This window comes from Dama dama, chromosome 20 (genome assembly GCF_033118175.1).
Source record: "Dama dama isolate Ldn47 chromosome 20, ASM3311817v1, whole genome shotgun sequence".
NCBI classification, from domain to species: Eukaryota; Metazoa; Chordata; class Mammalia; order Artiodactyla; family Cervidae; genus Dama; species Dama dama.
The window spans coordinates 54,029,120-54,046,923 of NC_083700.1; the positions used below are offsets into that span (position 1 = coordinate 54,029,120).

At 33.6% G+C, this 17,804-nt stretch overlaps 1 protein-coding gene across 4 annotated transcripts in view; it reads right to left on the reverse strand.

The window, feature by feature from the left end:
• Window positions 1–17,804, reverse strand: part of PKN2 (protein kinase N2) — a 144,232-nt gene that overhangs the window by 14,547 nt on the left and 111,881 nt on the right. For all 4 annotated transcript variants that reach the window (XM_061121464.1, XM_061121465.1, XM_061121467.1 and 1 more), the window contains 8 exons: window positions 13,138–13,281; window positions 12,739–12,814; window positions 11,973–12,147; window positions 11,627–11,747; window positions 9,430–9,560; window positions 9,273–9,348; window positions 9,095–9,186; window positions 1,878–2,054 (listed from right to left, as the gene is read on the reverse strand). In XM_061121464.1, coding sequence (XP_060977447.1) covers window positions 1,878–2,054; window positions 9,095–9,186; window positions 9,273–9,348; window positions 9,430–9,560; window positions 11,627–11,747; window positions 11,973–12,147; window positions 12,739–12,814; window positions 13,138–13,281 — 992 coding nt within the window. The remainder of the gene's footprint in view (window positions 1–1,877; window positions 2,055–9,094; window positions 9,187–9,272; window positions 9,349–9,429; window positions 9,561–11,626; window positions 11,748–11,972; window positions 12,148–12,738; window positions 12,815–13,137; window positions 13,282–17,804) is intronic.

Here is a 17,804-nt window from a genome sequence, read left to right on the forward strand (position 1 = left end):
ACTGCAGATATAAAGTATTGCAATGTAGCATTTTATTCTTGTATTTCACTGGGGTTAATTGTTTCATTGGTACTATGTAATTCGTACTCTCAGAAAGAATAAAAAGTGTGTTAATGCAAAATAGGAATTTATATTCATCTCAAAAAAAAGCATAACAAAACAAAACCAAAATTTCCACAGCAGTTAGTACAGGGCTAGGCATAGTCTAGATGGCCTGCTTTTAATTTTTAAATACGCAGGGAACAAATTTTTAATAGCCACCTATTATTTTGTGGCTTTTGCCTCCTTTATTGAAAGCTTCACTATCCACCAGAACTAATGCCCTATTTCTTTATTTGAAATTTGAAAATACGACAGTACTACCATCTGTTCTACCTCTAATGGTTATGGTAAGAATCAAACAAAGGGAGGAAAGTAAAAATATTACACAAATGTCAATTGTCAGAATACAGACAAGAGATAAAGATTTTATAATAAACCCAATAAAGGTTTACTGAGCTTCCCTGTGGTAAAGAATCTTGCCAATTCAGGAGATGCAGGTTCGATCCCTGGGTCAGGAAAATACCTTGGAGAAGGAAATGACAACCCACTCCAGTATTCTTGCCTCGGAAATCACATGAACAGAGGAGCTTGGCAGCTTACAGTCCATGAAGTCACAAAAGAGTCAGTCTCAACTTAGAGATTAAACAACAACAACAATGATTTACTAATCACTGGTTTATGATTTTTATGTTTTGGAGGCAGAATTTAGATGTTGCAGGTAAGGAAGAAAGAGAATCAAGAATGACTCCTTGTGTTCTGGCCTGAACAGCTGGTAGATGGTACTACCGTTTAATAAAAGAGAAGCCTAGAAGAGCAACAGGCTAGGGAGTGGTGAGTGAAGTGAGGGGAAATGGGAAACATCAGGAGTTCATTTTGAGATACTTGAAATACTTATCAGCTACATAAAGGGAAAAGTCAAGTTGGCTGCTGAATTTTACTAGAGTTGGAAGTTAGGGAACAAGGTAAGGGCTGGAAACATAAATTTGGTAAATACCTGCACATAGAGTATAGCGATTAACAGTAAATTTTCCTAGGTTCAAATCCCTAGCTCCACACTTAAGAGCTATAAAACTGAGATAACAACAGGGGGAGAATACATACACATTATGTTTAGTCACAAGTGTTTGTTATTATTTATTCTTTTGCATTTGAATAAGCAAAACTTCCATATAATATCACACTCAAAAACTACAAAAAGGATTATGGTGATAAATTAAAATAATTAACACAGTACCTGACATCTAGTAAGTACTCAGTGAAATATAAATTTTAAACAGTATACTCATTTATTATCATAAATCTGGATTCTACGCCTTTCATTGGAGGTGACATGCATATCAATTTCTTTTATATTTTTTCAGAGATATTTTAAGGATATGCATTAAGTATTTTAATACTTAAGGCACACTATTTTAAACTACCCCTTAAAATGCAAATATAAATACTTCATACAAATATATGATAAGAACTCTTCTACATTTTTTTTTTTCACTTAACAATGTACTTTGAGTATAGTTAATATTTAAAACCATGGTCCCAGATGGCATTCCTTAGGGATAAAATATACTAGAAAAAAAAAAAATTTTACTAAAGCAAACCTAAATGGTATATCTAACTTATCAAGTGTGACTTAGGGTAATATATGAAATTTTCAACATGAACAACAGAGAAAAATAGATACATTTATATATGACAAAAAGGCAAGTAAAGAGTTCTAAGACTCCTTTCTCTATTTTCCATTTAAGGGAAAAAAATAAATCTAAAATTCAGAGTTTTCTTCCTTCCCAGAAAGCAATCAGTCATGAAGAAACTCAGAGAAATGTCTAAATACTCACACAGCTCTTGGTTCAGAAAAGACATCAGTGTGAATGTGCATCATTAGGTCCCCACCGGCAGCATATTCCATTACAAAGCAAACATGCTCTTTGGTTTGGAAACATGCAAAAAGGTTCACCAAAAAGGGATGTCTTACACTATTCACAGTTTCAAAAATTCTTTTTTCACACATCAGGCTGTAAGAGAAAACATGCAAATATCACTGGTATTTTTTTTTTTACAGTTCTAGTTGCAAATAACATTCTTTAAAAATTACTAAACTCTAAAATGAGTGAAGCTCTTAATCATTATGACTTTAAAACCATAAAGTATGTCATTTTGCTCTAAATGCTTTGAAAATTTGGGCTATGTGATATATAAATAACTTTAATAGAAATATATTAATGAAAACTAAATATGATTACCGTGACATAAAATTCACTATTGACGGTATCAGAGTAGCACACATGAGACTAGTGGTAATCATAAAAGAATCTTAATTCAAAGTGAAGTGTGAAAAATTTTCAGGAATTGGTCAGAGGATTTAGCAACCTAAAGCGTAATTTTAAAATATAAACTTTGTGATCAAGGTGATTTCAAGGACAGTGTATATTTATAATTTACAAGCTATGGTATCCAGATATTCTATCATATGAAGCTGAGAGGTAAAAATACACTGCATAACATTTTAATTTAGAAGGCTACCTGGAAAATAAAGGAGTTTCATGGAGAATTCTATAACATGCTTCAAGGAAGCTCCTGGAAAATGATACAATTTATCTATAAAATCTATATAGCTATCACAGGTTTTCCCTGTAAGAATTCTTATAAGCTGTTTAAAAGAACAGCGGTCAAACTTACTGACTCTGAAACATTAATTTTGCCTAAATGGCAAGAAATACCAACCTTCTGTCCCCTGAAAATATTTAGTAAATCAACCTGACTTAAAACTCAAAGCAGACATATATACACTGCTACATTTAAAGCGGATAACCAACGAGGAACTCTATTCAATACTATGTAACAGCCTAAATGGGAAAAGAATTTGAAAAACAGACACACATATACATATAACTGAAAGGAAAAAAAAAACCTCAAAGCAGAAGAAAACCAGGTCAAGTATTATTCAAATGTAACTTTGAATTAACGTTTTAAGGACTGATCAAAATAAATATACAAATTTAATTTTATGTTTATGTTTCTAACATAAAATAGGCATTTTCTGGTTTGTTTTTGAGACCAGAATAAAAAACTGCTATTAAAGTTTGTTGAAAAGCATTAATAATGCTTTTATTTTTAAAATTAAAGAAATGTTTAGATTTTGTGTTTATGTGTGTATGTGGTTGCTGATTTCAAAATACCAAACCAAAATTCTAATGTTAGAAGGAGGTAGACTCATTCTCCTTTCTTTGGCATCTCTTAAGAATTAATTTTAAAAAGGTTAATTTAAAGATTAAAGCATTTGTCTGGATATCCAGACTATATTGCTATAACTCAAGAAAATTAAAGAGAATTTTAAAATATTTAAAAGTATAACTACTGTGTAGAAGGAACATGGAATTTTCACTGCTGTTAATATAGTTGAATTCTGAATGATGAACTGAAACACCTCTTCGGTTTTAAATACATTAAATATAGCTACTATGAAATAGTGTTTACAGTACATCTAATATGGTCACATTCTAGATGAGCTCTTACCCTCTGTTTCATACAATTTGTTTATAATTTTATATATACTCAGAAACCCCATTATAATTGCTTCTAGTGTTCGGCTTATGTCTATATACATTTGCAAGGTTTCTAAATGCTACTACAAATTAAGTCACTATTAGAAATAAATTCACAGATGATTAAAAAGAAAAGTTAATAGCTCTGACTCAATCACCATTTAACTTTATTGGAAAATCATGTACAATTGGGCAAGATCTGCAAATTAGATTCTAAAACAAGTGATTTACTAGGTCTATCTAAATTGTGGCTAATGAGGATAAAATATACACATGAAATAACAAACTGACAAGATGTTTTGGGCTCAAGAAGACAACAAACATGGCCTCTTCTTCACTGTGTATCATTCATGCACGAATTACTCATCCACTATGTGTGAATTACTGATTCTCAACTGGATGGGTGACTAAAAGGTTAGACTATGTGTTGAACATATAAATGGTCCAAAGGACTGATAAGAGTGCTCCTTAAAATGGTTTTAATCCCATTCACAGAATTCTCTGATGAGGACTGACAATATTGATGAGGATTGGATATATATCTTAGGTAAAGGAGGAAAGCTCTTTTATAGACCCAAACAAGAATAATAATTTTAAACATGTTGAAGTTGAAGTGGCTCAGGTGTGTCCGACTCTTTGCGATCCCAAGGACTGTAGTCCACCAGGCTCCTCCATCCATGGGATTTTCCTAACAAGAGTACTGGAGTGGGTTGCCATTTCCTTCTCTAGGGGATCGTCCCGACCCAGGTATCGAACCCAGGTCTCCCGCATAGTAGGCAGACACTTTACCGTCTGAACCACTAGGGAAGTCCTACATCACACCAAAAAGTTGCTCCATAGGAGTTTAACTTTTCCCAATTTAATCGAAATCGTATGTTCTCCTTAAAAGTCCATGAAAAACTTCAAACATTATTCATTTTGTCCAAAACATTTTTCCCTAAATTGTCATTTCTCCTCTCCATGTTCCCAAATACCTTCCATCTGCCAAAGACCAGCACAAACCAGATCTTCTTTACAAGGCCTCACCTAAATCCACCAGTGCACTGTCACTTTCATGTTTCCCCTTTTATGAGCTGTGACTGTCTATGTTGTTTATCTTTAACTCAAACATCTAATTTCTTTTGTTTGCATAACTAATGTATTTATGGTTTATCTCCCTAAGTGACTAGTTCAATTCTAACATTTTTTGGCATACTTCCTTTAGTACATTATTAGATATGTTAGAAACTTAAAAACTGTATAAATAGTTATTTTGGTCAGTGGAAAATTACATCACTAATAAGGCTAATCTTAGGATTAGAGCATATATATGTATATATGATATATATATAAAAAATCTGGCTAGCTATGTTTTTATTCTGCAACTGCAAAAATGTACTTCCAAGTTTATTTTGTTGCTTGGAAATTTGAACTGGTATAGAAACTAAGCTGAATGAGGAGGCATAACTGTAACATACATTTAACATTCTTACTTAGGAGTAGGGGAAGATGGCACTCAGAAAGCTCTACTAATGGTGGAAAACGTGATCTTCGTACATGAATTGCATTACTTCGAAGTTAGTGCATAATTTGTGTAAAGGCAGTAAAAAATGTTCAAACTTCCAGTTATAAGTAAGTACTAGAGATATAATGTACAATATGATAAATAAAATTAACATTGCTATACGTTACATATGAAAGTTGTTAAGAGAATAATTCATAAGAGTTCTCATAACAAGGAAAAATATGTATTTTTCTATTTTTTGAATTTTTTATATGATGCTCACTTAACTTACTGTGATAATCATTTCATGCTGCACATAAATCAAATAATGATGCTGTACACCTTAAACTTATACAGTACTGCAGCTCAATTCTGTCTCAATAAAAGTAGCAGAAAACAAAAACAAACCAAATAACAAAAAATAAGCTGGTTTGGAATTTTCTATGATATAAGTAAAATAATAAGATTCATACTAGAAAAATAAAATTTAGAAAATAAAACTGACATTAAGAACCATCAAGTTTTCCAGAAATATCTATTTAAAAAACTGCACTTATATGCAATAACACTGAATTCTATGGATCTATTGAAAGAATGAACTGAGAAGTGGATATAATGGATTTTCCTTAGTTATTTACTATTCATACTTTCAAGTTACATTATTTTTAAAAGCATGCTGGTCTATTTTCTTATTTTCTAAATTAATTTTTTCCTTGCCTTCCTATAATTGTTCCTATAATTGACTATCAGGAAAAATCATAGCTTTGAGTACGCGGACCTTTGTTGGCAAAGTGATAGCTCTGCTTTTTAATATACTGTCTAGGTTTGTCACAGCTTTTCTTCCAAGGGGCAAGTGTCTTAATTTCACGGCCACAGTTGTCATCTGCAGTGATAGGAGCCCAAGAGAATAAAGTCTCTCACTGTTTCCATTGTTTCCCCATCTATTTGCCATGAAATGACAAATGCCATTTGGGACCAGATGCCATGATCTTCGTTTTTTGAATGTTAAGTTTTAAGCCAGTTTTTTCACTCTCCTCTTTCACATTTACCAAGAGGCTCTCTAGTTCCTCTTATCTGAGGTTACTGATATTTCTCCCAGCAATCCTGACTCCAGCTTGTGCTTCATCCAGCCCAGCATTTCACATGATGTATTCTACATATAAGTTAAATAAGCAGGGTGACAATATACAGCCTCAATGTACTCCTTTTCCAATGTGGAACCAGTCCGTTGTTCCATGTCCAGTTCTAACTGTTGCTTCTTGATCTGCATACAGGTTTCTCAGAGGCAGGTAAGGTGGTCTGGTATTCCCATCTCTTGAAGAATTTTCCAGTTTGTTGTGATCCACACAGTCAAAGGCTTTAGCGTAGTCAATGAAGCAGAAGTACATTTTTTTCTGGAATTCCCTTGCTTTTTTCTATAATCCAATGAAAAGTAAAGTGAAAGTTGCTCAGTCATGTCAGACTCTGTGACCCCATGGACCATGGAATTCTCCAGGCCAGGACCCTGGAGTGTGTAGCCTTTCCCTTCTCTAGGGGATCTTCCTAACCCAGAGATCAAACCCAGGTCTCCCCACACTGCAGGCAGATTCTTTACCAGCTAAGCCACAAGGGAAGCCAAAGAATACTAGAGTGGGTAGCCTATCCTTTCTCCAGCGGCTCTTCCTGACCCAGGAATCAAACCAGGGTCTCCTGCATTGCAGGTGGATTCTTTACCAACTGAGCTATGAGGGAAGCCCTAGCTTATTATGATCCAAAAGATGTTGGTAAATTGATCTCTGTTCCTTTGCCATTTGTAAATCCAGCTTGATGATCTGCGACTTCTCGGTTTCAATACTGTTGAAGCCTAGCTTGGAGAATTTTGAGCATTACTTTGTTAGTGTGTGACATGAGTGCAATTGTGTAGTAATATGAACATTCTTTGGCATTGTCCTTCTTTGGGACTGCAATGAAAACTGACCTATTCCAGTCCTGTGGCCACTGTTGAGCGAGTTTTCCAAATTTGATGGCATATTGAGTACAGCACTTTAACAGCATCATCTTTTAGGATTTGAAATAGCTCAACTGGAATTCCATCACCTCCACTGGTTTTGTTCATAGTGATGCTTCCTAAGGTACACTTGACTTCGCACTCCAGGATGTCTGGCTCTAGGTGAGTGAACCTACTATTGTGGTTATCTGGGTCATTATGATCTTTTTTGTATAGCTCTTCTGTGTATTCTTGCCACCTCTTAAAGTAGGGGAAATGTCCTCAGTTCAGTTCAGTCACTCAGTCATGTCTGACTCTTGGTGATCCCATGAACTGCAGCACACCAGGCCGCCCTGTCCATCACCAACTCCCGGAGTCCACCCAAACCCATGTCCATTGAATCTGGCTAAAGTTTCATCCTCTGATCCAGACATTCTTCTTTAATAGTAATATTAACATTATTCTATCTATATTTAATTGGAAAGTTTTTTTCCTATAGAGATGTGGCTCAAAGAAGTAACAATGTAGCAGAAAGTTATATAAACCACCGACTAATTACCACTTTCATATTACTAACTATTATTGTAGGTTATAAATGAATTTACCATATATGGATCTGGAATAAAGCAAATATTCTTCCAGAAAAGAAAAACACCTGACTGTACTATTATTGTAATTAAAAACAGACTGACAGTGTAATTAAAGGTTTGCTTTAACTACTGATGTAACTGTTAGTATATACTATGGTGTTCAGAATATTTTATAAATATTATGCAAAATCCTGAGTAGTTTTAGATCAAGGAAGAGTTTATTTTTATATAATTGAGTATGAGAAACAGATAAAAAATAAATAGGCAAATCCAAAAGGAAAAGATTTACATAAAGGAAATGCTCATCTTTTAAGACTGATTCTAAGAACGTTCCATACAATGGAAATATATTAAAAATAGCAATTTGATATATTATATGGCAATAATCCAATTCAGTAAGGCAAGTATTACCAAAAAATGTATTTTAAAAATATGTGGGTTAACTGAGGCTCAAAGATGTTCAGTGAATTGCCCTGGGATCAAATCATTAATTAAGAAGGAACAATCAGGACTAGAGAATCTTTTCACTCATAATCCCAGGCTATTTTATTTGGGCTGTCTTCTAGTAATATCAACTGATGCTTTCTGGTTCTTCTAAATATCAAATAAATGTTTCTTTCTGTAATAAAATGCCATTTTATTATACAACGATTTCCATATTGACCCACTTCATTAATTTGAGGTAGTCTTTTTAAAGTATATTCTCTAACCTAATTACAATATTATCCCCAAAGTCCTTACATTTTAATAATCGTATATGAAGACATGAATCCATACCAATTTACACACAGAAAGGAAAGATGATGTGGTCAAAAGCTACCATTTTAAGAGAAATAGAGCAAAAAATAGATATAGGTGTATTTTAAAAAGCAGAATGAATTAACCACTTAACTGAATACTTGTAAGTGACATCTTATTACTTCTGTAGTATGAAATGCGAAATAGCCTCACCCAACCACAGATGTGTAATAGTTCCTAATTCATATAAACACTTCAACATTTCCAAGTATAAAAACTTATTAGAATTAGTTTAAACATTTCATCAACATTTTTTGGTATTCACCAAGCAGTAAAATGTTATAAGAATGGGAAGAGGGAATTAGCTAGAAAGAAAAACAATACTTAATCAATACCCACCTCATGCATTAATTTATTTAGTTTCTTTACTTATTACAGTTGACCCCTGAACAACATGGGGGTTAATCGTGCATAATTTATAGTCAGCCCTCTGTATCTGCAGTTCTTCCACATCTATGAATTCACCAACCATAGACTATGTAATATTATAGCATTTACTAAATGAAAAATATCCATATTTAAGTGAACCCATGTAGTTGAAGACCATGTTATTCAACGATCAACTGTATTATGAAAAGAGAAAACTTTATCATTTCAATATATACTGCATACATCGATTTTCTTAAGTTATAACTTTAGAAAAGTATAACAATTTCATTTTTAAAAAACTAACCTGTCTACTTCATCTCGTGCCACAATGTCTCCTTTCTTTAAGGCTTTTATAGCAAACATTTCATTTGTGTGTTTATATTCAGCCAAAAGCACCTGAAATTAGATTAAAATAATTATTTCTCATTTGAATGATTTCTTTGTAGGCATTCTTAGAATGCCTAGAGAATTTAAAAGATTACCTTTCCAAAATGTCCTCTACCCAAGACAGCACAACACCTGAAGTCTTGTAGATTGAATTGAAACATTTGTTGAGATCTGAAAACAGTAATGCCAATTAAAAACAAGGCAAAAGTATGGGACCGAACATGTAAGTAAAGCTGTGGATATATTCTTTACCTTCTGTCCTCAAGTTCATGAATACCACTATACTCTAGGCCTGACTGAGGGATATCAGGCTCATATTCAGATTGAGATTTTGGAAGTATTCTATTTCTGTCATTCTCAGTATCAAAAACAGTTTCTGAATCCTGTAAAATATTAAACACTCATTAAATCATAGAAAATTCAGAAAACAACTTATTAGGTAAGAATAAAGAAAAAATGTTAAGTCAAAATAAGTATGAATGAGAAAATAAAATTCAGGTATTATTATTAGACATTCATTTTTATGGTCATTAATTGTATATTACTCTTATCTTAAAAATGTAAAAAATGAATAATAAAAACACTAATTTGAAAAGATACAGGAGCTCCAACGTTCACAGCAGCACTATTTACAATAGCTAGTTTCATGGAAGCAACCAAAGTGTCCACCAACAAACCATTGGTTTAAGAAGATGTGGTATATACAGATGGCCAATAGGCACATAAAAGGGTATCCTCTTATACTGTTCATAGGCATGTAAATTGGTGCAGCCACTAGAGCAAATAGTTCCTCAAAAAACTAGAAATACAGTTGCCCTATAATCCACAATCCCACTCCTGGGCACATACTGAGACAAATTTCTAATTCAAAGAGATACATGCACCCCTATATTCTTGCAGCACTATTTACAATAGCCAAGGCATGGAAATAACCTAAATGTCCATTGATAGATGAATGGATAAAGAACATCTGGGGTGTGTGTGTGTATATATATATATATAAACATATATATATATATAAACATATATGCAGACACACAATGGAATTACTCAGCCATTAAAAAAGAATGAAATAATGCCATCTGCACTAACATGGATGGATCGAGAGATTATCATGCTTGAATTAAATCAGAAAGAGGTGGACAAATACCACATGAAATCATTTATATGTGGAATCTAAAATATAACACAAATGAACATATCTACAAAACAAAGCACTCAGAAATATAGAGAACAGGGTGACGTCAAGGGTGACGGGGTTTGGGGGAGGAAAGGATTGGGAATGTGGGATTAGCAGACTCAAACTACTATATATAGGATGGATAAACAGCAAGGTCCTACTATATAGCATAAGAAATTATATTCAATATCCTGTGATAAACTGTAATGGAAAAAAATATTTATATGTATAACTGAGTCACTCTGCTCTACAGAAGAAATTAAGCACAACATTGTAAATCAACTATACTTCAATAAAATTGTTTTAAAATGTGGTATATAGATATACAATGGAAAGTTAATCTCTGCCCACAAAAAGAATGAAATAATGCCCTCTACAGCAATATGGATGGACCTAGAGAATATTATCGTTAGTGAAGTAAGTCAGACAGAGGAATGGTATATATCACATATATGGAATCTAAAAAATAATATAAATGAATGTATTTACAAAACAGAAACAGACTCATAGATTTAGAAAATAAAATTGTGGTTACCAGGGGGAGAAGGCATAGGAGAAGGACAAACTAAGGGTATAGGATTATTAGATACAAACTTCTATAAATAAAATAGATAATAGGATATATTGTATGGCACAGGAAATTATAACCATTATCTTGTAAAAAGCTATAATGAAATAGAATCTGAAAAAAATATTGGATCACTATGCTGTATACCTGAAACAGTGTTGTAAATCAATCATATTTCAATTAAAAAATGAATACATTACTTTCATTTTATACGCATTTTCAGGTTATCATGTTAACCTAGTTAGAAGATGCACAGTGTCAGGAAATACTTCATCTAATATCAGCCATGCTCCCAGGCTCCTAGAATAAGCAACCTATTCCATCTCTAGTGGCTCATGGGCATCCAGAGGTTTTTATGTCTCACTCACAAGAAACAATTTAAAAGCGCATCTCATTCACTATGACGCTATAGTGTTAATTGCTCAGTTGGCTCTGACTTTTCGCAACCCCATGTAGTCCGCCAGGCTCCTCTTTCCATGAGGATTCTCCAGGCAAGAATACTGCAATGGGTTGCTATGTCCTCCTCCAGGGGATCTTCCTTACCCAGGGATCCAATCCCAGTCTCCCACAGTGCAGGCAGACTCTTTTCCATCTGAGCCACAAGGGAAGCCCAATGATGCTACAGCTGGTAAATTACCATGATGCTATAAGTGGTGATTTATTTGGTGAAAAGGAATTATACAAGGTTTAAAATGCCTTACCTGTCCTGATGTATCCAAATCTCTTACAGATTCATCTATTTCTCCAAGGGAAGAGTCACGTGGTGGGGCTGGAGGAGGCTCAGGTTCAAGATCAAAGTCCAACTTGGTTACTGTGGAATCACTTATAAAAGATAAAGCAATTCACCAAAAGCAGTAATCAAAAGTATATATTTTAAATAGCTTTAAAATTAAAGCAAATAATTTTATTGTTTTTAAAAGTAAGTAGAGTCCTAACTTCAAAATACTATTTGGAAAAAATGAGACTTCTAATAGATTCACTGTAATCAATATGTATGAGTGTCACAATAATTATTTTATAAAAGTTTAAAAATGTTAAAACACATACCTAGCTGGAGGTGCTAATTCAGGGATGCGTACATCAACCACTGGCACTGTAGCAGGAACAGGGGCTTGAGGGCTGAAGGTGCCAGAATGATTTACTGTAGGAATAGCTCTTCTCACAAGTCTTCCCCAAGTGGCGATATTAATATTCATTTGAGGAGCTCTGAGAAAAGTTTTGCCTGTGGATATTGTAAATAAAGAAAACCGAACAAGTAATTTTTGAATATATTACCAAAAGCCATAACTGAAAAATTCATATTCACTGGTTTATAATTTATGAAGAACAAACAGTATCTGTCATTTAAAAAAACAGTTCTTAACTATCTGTTATTAAAGGCTAGTGCAAAAAAGCAGAATCAGTTTAAAAAATAAATAGGTAGGAATTGCTCATTTAAGTGTAGTAACGATAAGCAGTTAAGGTTGACAAAAAAAAAGGAATTCTTATCTTTTAGAGATACTAACTGTAATATTTATGGATGAATCAATATGATGTCTAGGTTCACTTCAAATAAGCTGAGGAAGTTGTGAGTGATGGTACATGGATGAAACAAAATTGGACATGAGTTGACTGCTGTTGAAGTTAAGTGATGTTACATTGTACTAGTCTCTATGCATATGTATATGTTTAAAATTTTCCCTAATAAAATTAAGTAAATAATTGAACAAATAAGCAAAAAGCAAAGATGGGTATCACTTTTTAAATAGTATGTACATTTTAAAATATTTAAGATAACACCAAAACACTTTGTACCTGATTTCTTAGTAATTACCTTGTTGTTTGGAAAAAATTTTCTTTTGTCTTTGGAGTTTTGGTCTTCTTTCAATAACTGGATTAAAAAAGGTAACCTGCAGTGAAGAAAACTTAAGTTGACATGAATACAGCATTAGATTCGTGGTTCATGAAATTCAGTAAACATCTAAGTTTTAAAAACTTAAGAGAATCTGAGATATAATTTAGTTCCATCCCCTCATTTTCTAGATGAGATAACAGACCTAGAAAAGAAAAATGATTTGTCATAGGGTAACATACTATTTAGTGGCAGAGTTGAGCCAAGAATTCAAGTTATCTGTCATTCAGCCTAAATACTCTTCCCACTTCTACTTCATGTTGCTTACATATATAATTTCAATTGCAGTTATGCATATTTAAAATAAAATACATTTATTACCTCTGCAAATAAAGTACCCTGTGGTTCCAAATAGAGACACATGCCATGCCGTTGGTTGTCTAAAAAATCTTCTAACCTCAGAAATTTTACAGCACACAGAGATCGCCAATCACGCCAATAAACTGAAATTTCCAGTTCACGTGACTAGAATAATTAAATAAAAAATAAAGAAAACAGGGAAGACATCATTGGACACACATGTGAATAAAATATTACAAAAAATACAAAATACAAATACAATAAACAAAGATAACATACACAATGGTCACACTATTTTAAAAAGTGCTTTTATAATGTTTCTCTATTATGTATTACTTTAACAAACATATATTTTACTAAAAGGAAGAAATTCATATTCTGATACTCCTCAGTTAAGGCAATCCTTTTAGATAAAGAATACATAACTGGGAACTAACAATACAGATGAATGACCACAGAAACTCTTCCCCATCTCACAGCTTCAATATCTTTTGGATTTTCCTCTTCCAACTGGCATCATTTGTTGTGCTATTGTATGACCTCAGTGTTCACCTCAAAGAACCCAATTCAAACCTTTTTCTTTCTTTCTTATTTATGTATTTGGCTATGTGGCATGTAGGATCTTCCCCGGTCAGGGACTGACCTGTGGCCCCTGCGTTGGGAGTGTGGAGTCTTAACCACTGGACTACCAGGGGAGTCCAAGCCTTACTTATCTCGATGCTAAATCAGAAAAACGTCTGCAGACAGCATTTATTCTCTACTCTCAGTGTTCCACACACTGTGCCAAATACTGTTAAGAATGTTAGGTCATTTAATCTTCTAAAGAACAATACTGAGTAACAGGACCAGTGATTACAGGCGTCTGCATAGGTCAGCAGCAAATAGAAAACCAAGTTTCTTACAGAATGATGTTCATTTATCACAATATCAGACAAAGCACAACAAAAAAGCTGCACAAAACCAGGGACAAGTATATTATACCATATCTACATGAGGGAAAACTCTACAGTCATGAAAAATAATGCTTATGTGGAAAAAGATATTTAAGGTTTTAACAATCAATTATTAAATATACTTGTAGAACATAGTTTATAATTTGGAGGTGAAGCCATAAAAAGACCTCTACGTACAAGTCATAATCTACATACATTTAAATTATAAAGCATGACTTCTCCATTCTGTTTTTCAGAATTTTGTGGATCATCCATAGAAAGAGACAAATGTTTTTTCCTTCAGGCTCAACAAAGTAATACATTATTTCTTTTCATATAAAAACTTTCAATTTGTGAACTTATGCATCTTGTTATCTAGACTCCTAGTATGCATAATAAAAATTATTTGACTTTGAATAATAAAACTAGGTGATGGAAATGAACACAGAAAATACCTACAAAAAACAACACATGAAAAAAATTAGTCAAGACACAATGTGCTAGAAGGTCTCACAGACAATCAGGAAAAACGACGAGGAAAAGACACCTTGGCAGTGAACACATAAGCTAAGGACCTCCTACCTCACTGCTTCTTTCTGATATTACTAATGGAGAGAATATTTGTCATGAAAGGGGAAGTATAATTATTTCAAGATCAACAATGGCATTTAGAAGTGCTGAGTATTAATGCTGTAATATTCTATTCAAGTTAGAATCTTAAGTATTTTGAAAACAGTTATCTTTGGAACTATAAACTGCATAACTGAACCAGAGGTTGGTAATTTAGACTACATTATTTTAGACTAGAAATGGAGAAGTCTACTTTCTGTATTGTCCAACAATATCAGGGAGGAAAACTTGTTTTGAATCAAGCAAATCAAAGTAGTACTGATGCTGGGGATGGAATTAGTAATACTTAAAAGTTGTTCTTTTCACACTGTGACTAACACTTTCACTTTCGTAATAATATAAACCCTAAGTTACTGATTTAATCTAATTATTTGGAAGAATGAGGACAGGAGTGTGGATAGTTTAATAGTATGTATTGGTAATTTCTGATAATGCAAAACAATAAATAGGAATTCCTTGAGAAGTTCTCTACTAATCTTGTCCTCATTCCTACATCTCAGCCTCTCACTCCCACCAGTATCTACAATCTTTCCACAGCCTCAGCTCTTTGCATCCCTCTCCCTGACACCATCACCTCCGAACATTCTAGTAGCTCAGTCTTTCTAGCCCCTCAACATCCACTCACTGTTACTTCTAATCCACTAAGCCTACTACATTTCCACTGGCTCCCATTCCATCAATGATCTCTTCTTCCTTTTCCATTGATCAGTGAACATTCTCTAGTAGTCTGCTCTTAACAGAACTGGTTCCTGTTAAAATTTTTCCAAGCTTCAATTCATCCTGTTTCTAATATTGATAAAGATGGTTCCCCATTACATGAGCAAAGTTAATCAAAAGGAAATGTGAATGGGAAAAGGTTATATATAAGGATTCTTGCTTTTTATTTCAATCTCTCATGGGAGGATTAAACTTTTTACTAGAGGAAGGCTGAGGGAATTCAGAAAATAAGTGAAATTAGATAGCCATTGTGTTTCTAATAAACATTAGTAAAGACCAAATTTTGTAAGAAAATAGAAAAAGGGTAACCTGATAAGAACAGAAAGAACTCAGAACTGATAGTACACTTCAGAATCCTAGTTTATACTTTGGGCTAGTTATTTAACCTCTAGGGTTAAATATCCTTATTAATATCCTTATTAATCTGTAAAATGAGGAGGCTGGATTACATCAGTAATTTTCAAAACTTGTTTTTTAAACTGCCAAATTTCAAATGACATCTTACCCTGAATCTCAAAAAAAAATCAAAACAAAACACACACAGAAAAATAGTTTGTGTTGCATCTGAAATGATTCTGCAAGAGCCCTGAGCCTCCCAGGAACATAATTTTAACTTTTCTAGATCATTCTAAATCTAGATAATTTCTAGAGTATCTCAAATCTCTCAAAAGACCTATCTGGGAGTTCCCCTGTGGCCTAGAAGTTTGAATTCTGGGCTTTCACTGCCATGGCCTGAATTCAGTTCCTTGTTGGGAAGCTGAGATTTCACAAGTTACATGGCATGACCAAAAATACAACATAAATTAAAAAACAAATGAAAAGACCTATGAATTTTTGTATTTTGGAAAAGAAAGAAACAGTATAGACAACTTAGTTCTAGGATGTCATAGCAAAGAAGCTCAACATGAGGCAAAATGCTAAGCATGAACATTTTAACAGTTTAAAATAATATCTTCTATAAATGTTTCTATAAACATTTTCTATAAATAAATATTCTAAAAGTATAAGGGATAAAATAAAAATTAAAAGTATATGAAAGGTAAAATATACTACATAGACAGAAGGATTTATTATGATTAGCAATGTGGCTTTCCCCAAAGAGGAGCTTATAATCCAGTTAGGGATAGGTAACATGCACATTAGGAACCCAGAAGGTCGAACTGGCCTAAGGGATGAATAGCTTTACTTAGCTATGCAGTGTCTTCAAAGTTTCAAGGGAGAATTACTCCGAAGTGGGAAGAAAGTCTCATGTCATGAAGAAGAAATACAATTTCAGATGAAGATTACAGTGCAAGTAAAACATTACCAAACAACAGTTATCAAACTTTGTAGTTTTCTAAGTGTGTAGCTTGGGTAATAATAAATAATTCACTCTTTACCAGGTTTTCATCATCTTCTGCTATTTCTTCATTTTTGCCACTGTTAACTTTCTATTTCATACAAATTACCAAGGGAGAAAGAGCATTCTGAAGGACACTCATGGTCTACTAACAGCTCTGAAATTTATCAACATATAATCACTCTGAAAGGAGATCAAACCAGTCAATCCTAAAGGAAAATCATCCTAAAGGACAACAGTCCTGAATATTCATTGGAAGAACTAATGCTGAAGCTGAAACTTCAATACTTTGGCCACCTGATGGGAAGAACTGACTCACTGGAAAAGACCCTGATGCTGGGAAAGACTGAAGGCAGGAGGAGAAGGGAACAACAGAGGATGGGATGGTTGGATGGCATCACCGACTCAATGGACATGAATTTGCGCAAGCTCCAGGAGTTGGTGATGGACAGGGAGGCCTGGCGTGCTGCAGTCCATGGGGTCGAAAAGAGTTGGACATGACTGAGAGACTGAACTGAACTGAATCACTCTGGTTCTCAGTTTGCTTATCTATAAAACGATGGCAAGAAATTTTACTACTTTTAAGATCTATTTTAAATATAAAACTCTATTACAATAACTTGGCTACAAGAGAAATCTAAGCAGCCACTTTCCCTTTAACAATGTATCTCCCTACGTTTCATTTTGATCATATCATTCATTAAAATCCTATAATTAGTTTGAATAGGCTCTGAAATGAAAGAAAATGACAGTCAACCAATTGATTTCCCATTACTTAACATGCTCTTCTGTTATACTCAAATTCATAGCCATACATCAACGCCTAGGGCTAAAGAGCTAATGTCATTTAACAGTTAATGTGCCAGGCAACACAAGACATTTTATACACACTACCTCAGTATTTCTTCCTAACAGTCCTATAAAGATTATATTTTATTCCCATTTTAGAGATGGTGAAACAAATGTCCATTAGTAAGTTATATACCTTGTCTACCATCAAATAGTGAATAAGTAAACAGACAATGAACTGTCTGTCTGGCTTCAAAGCCAGTGTTATAGCAAACCTATTA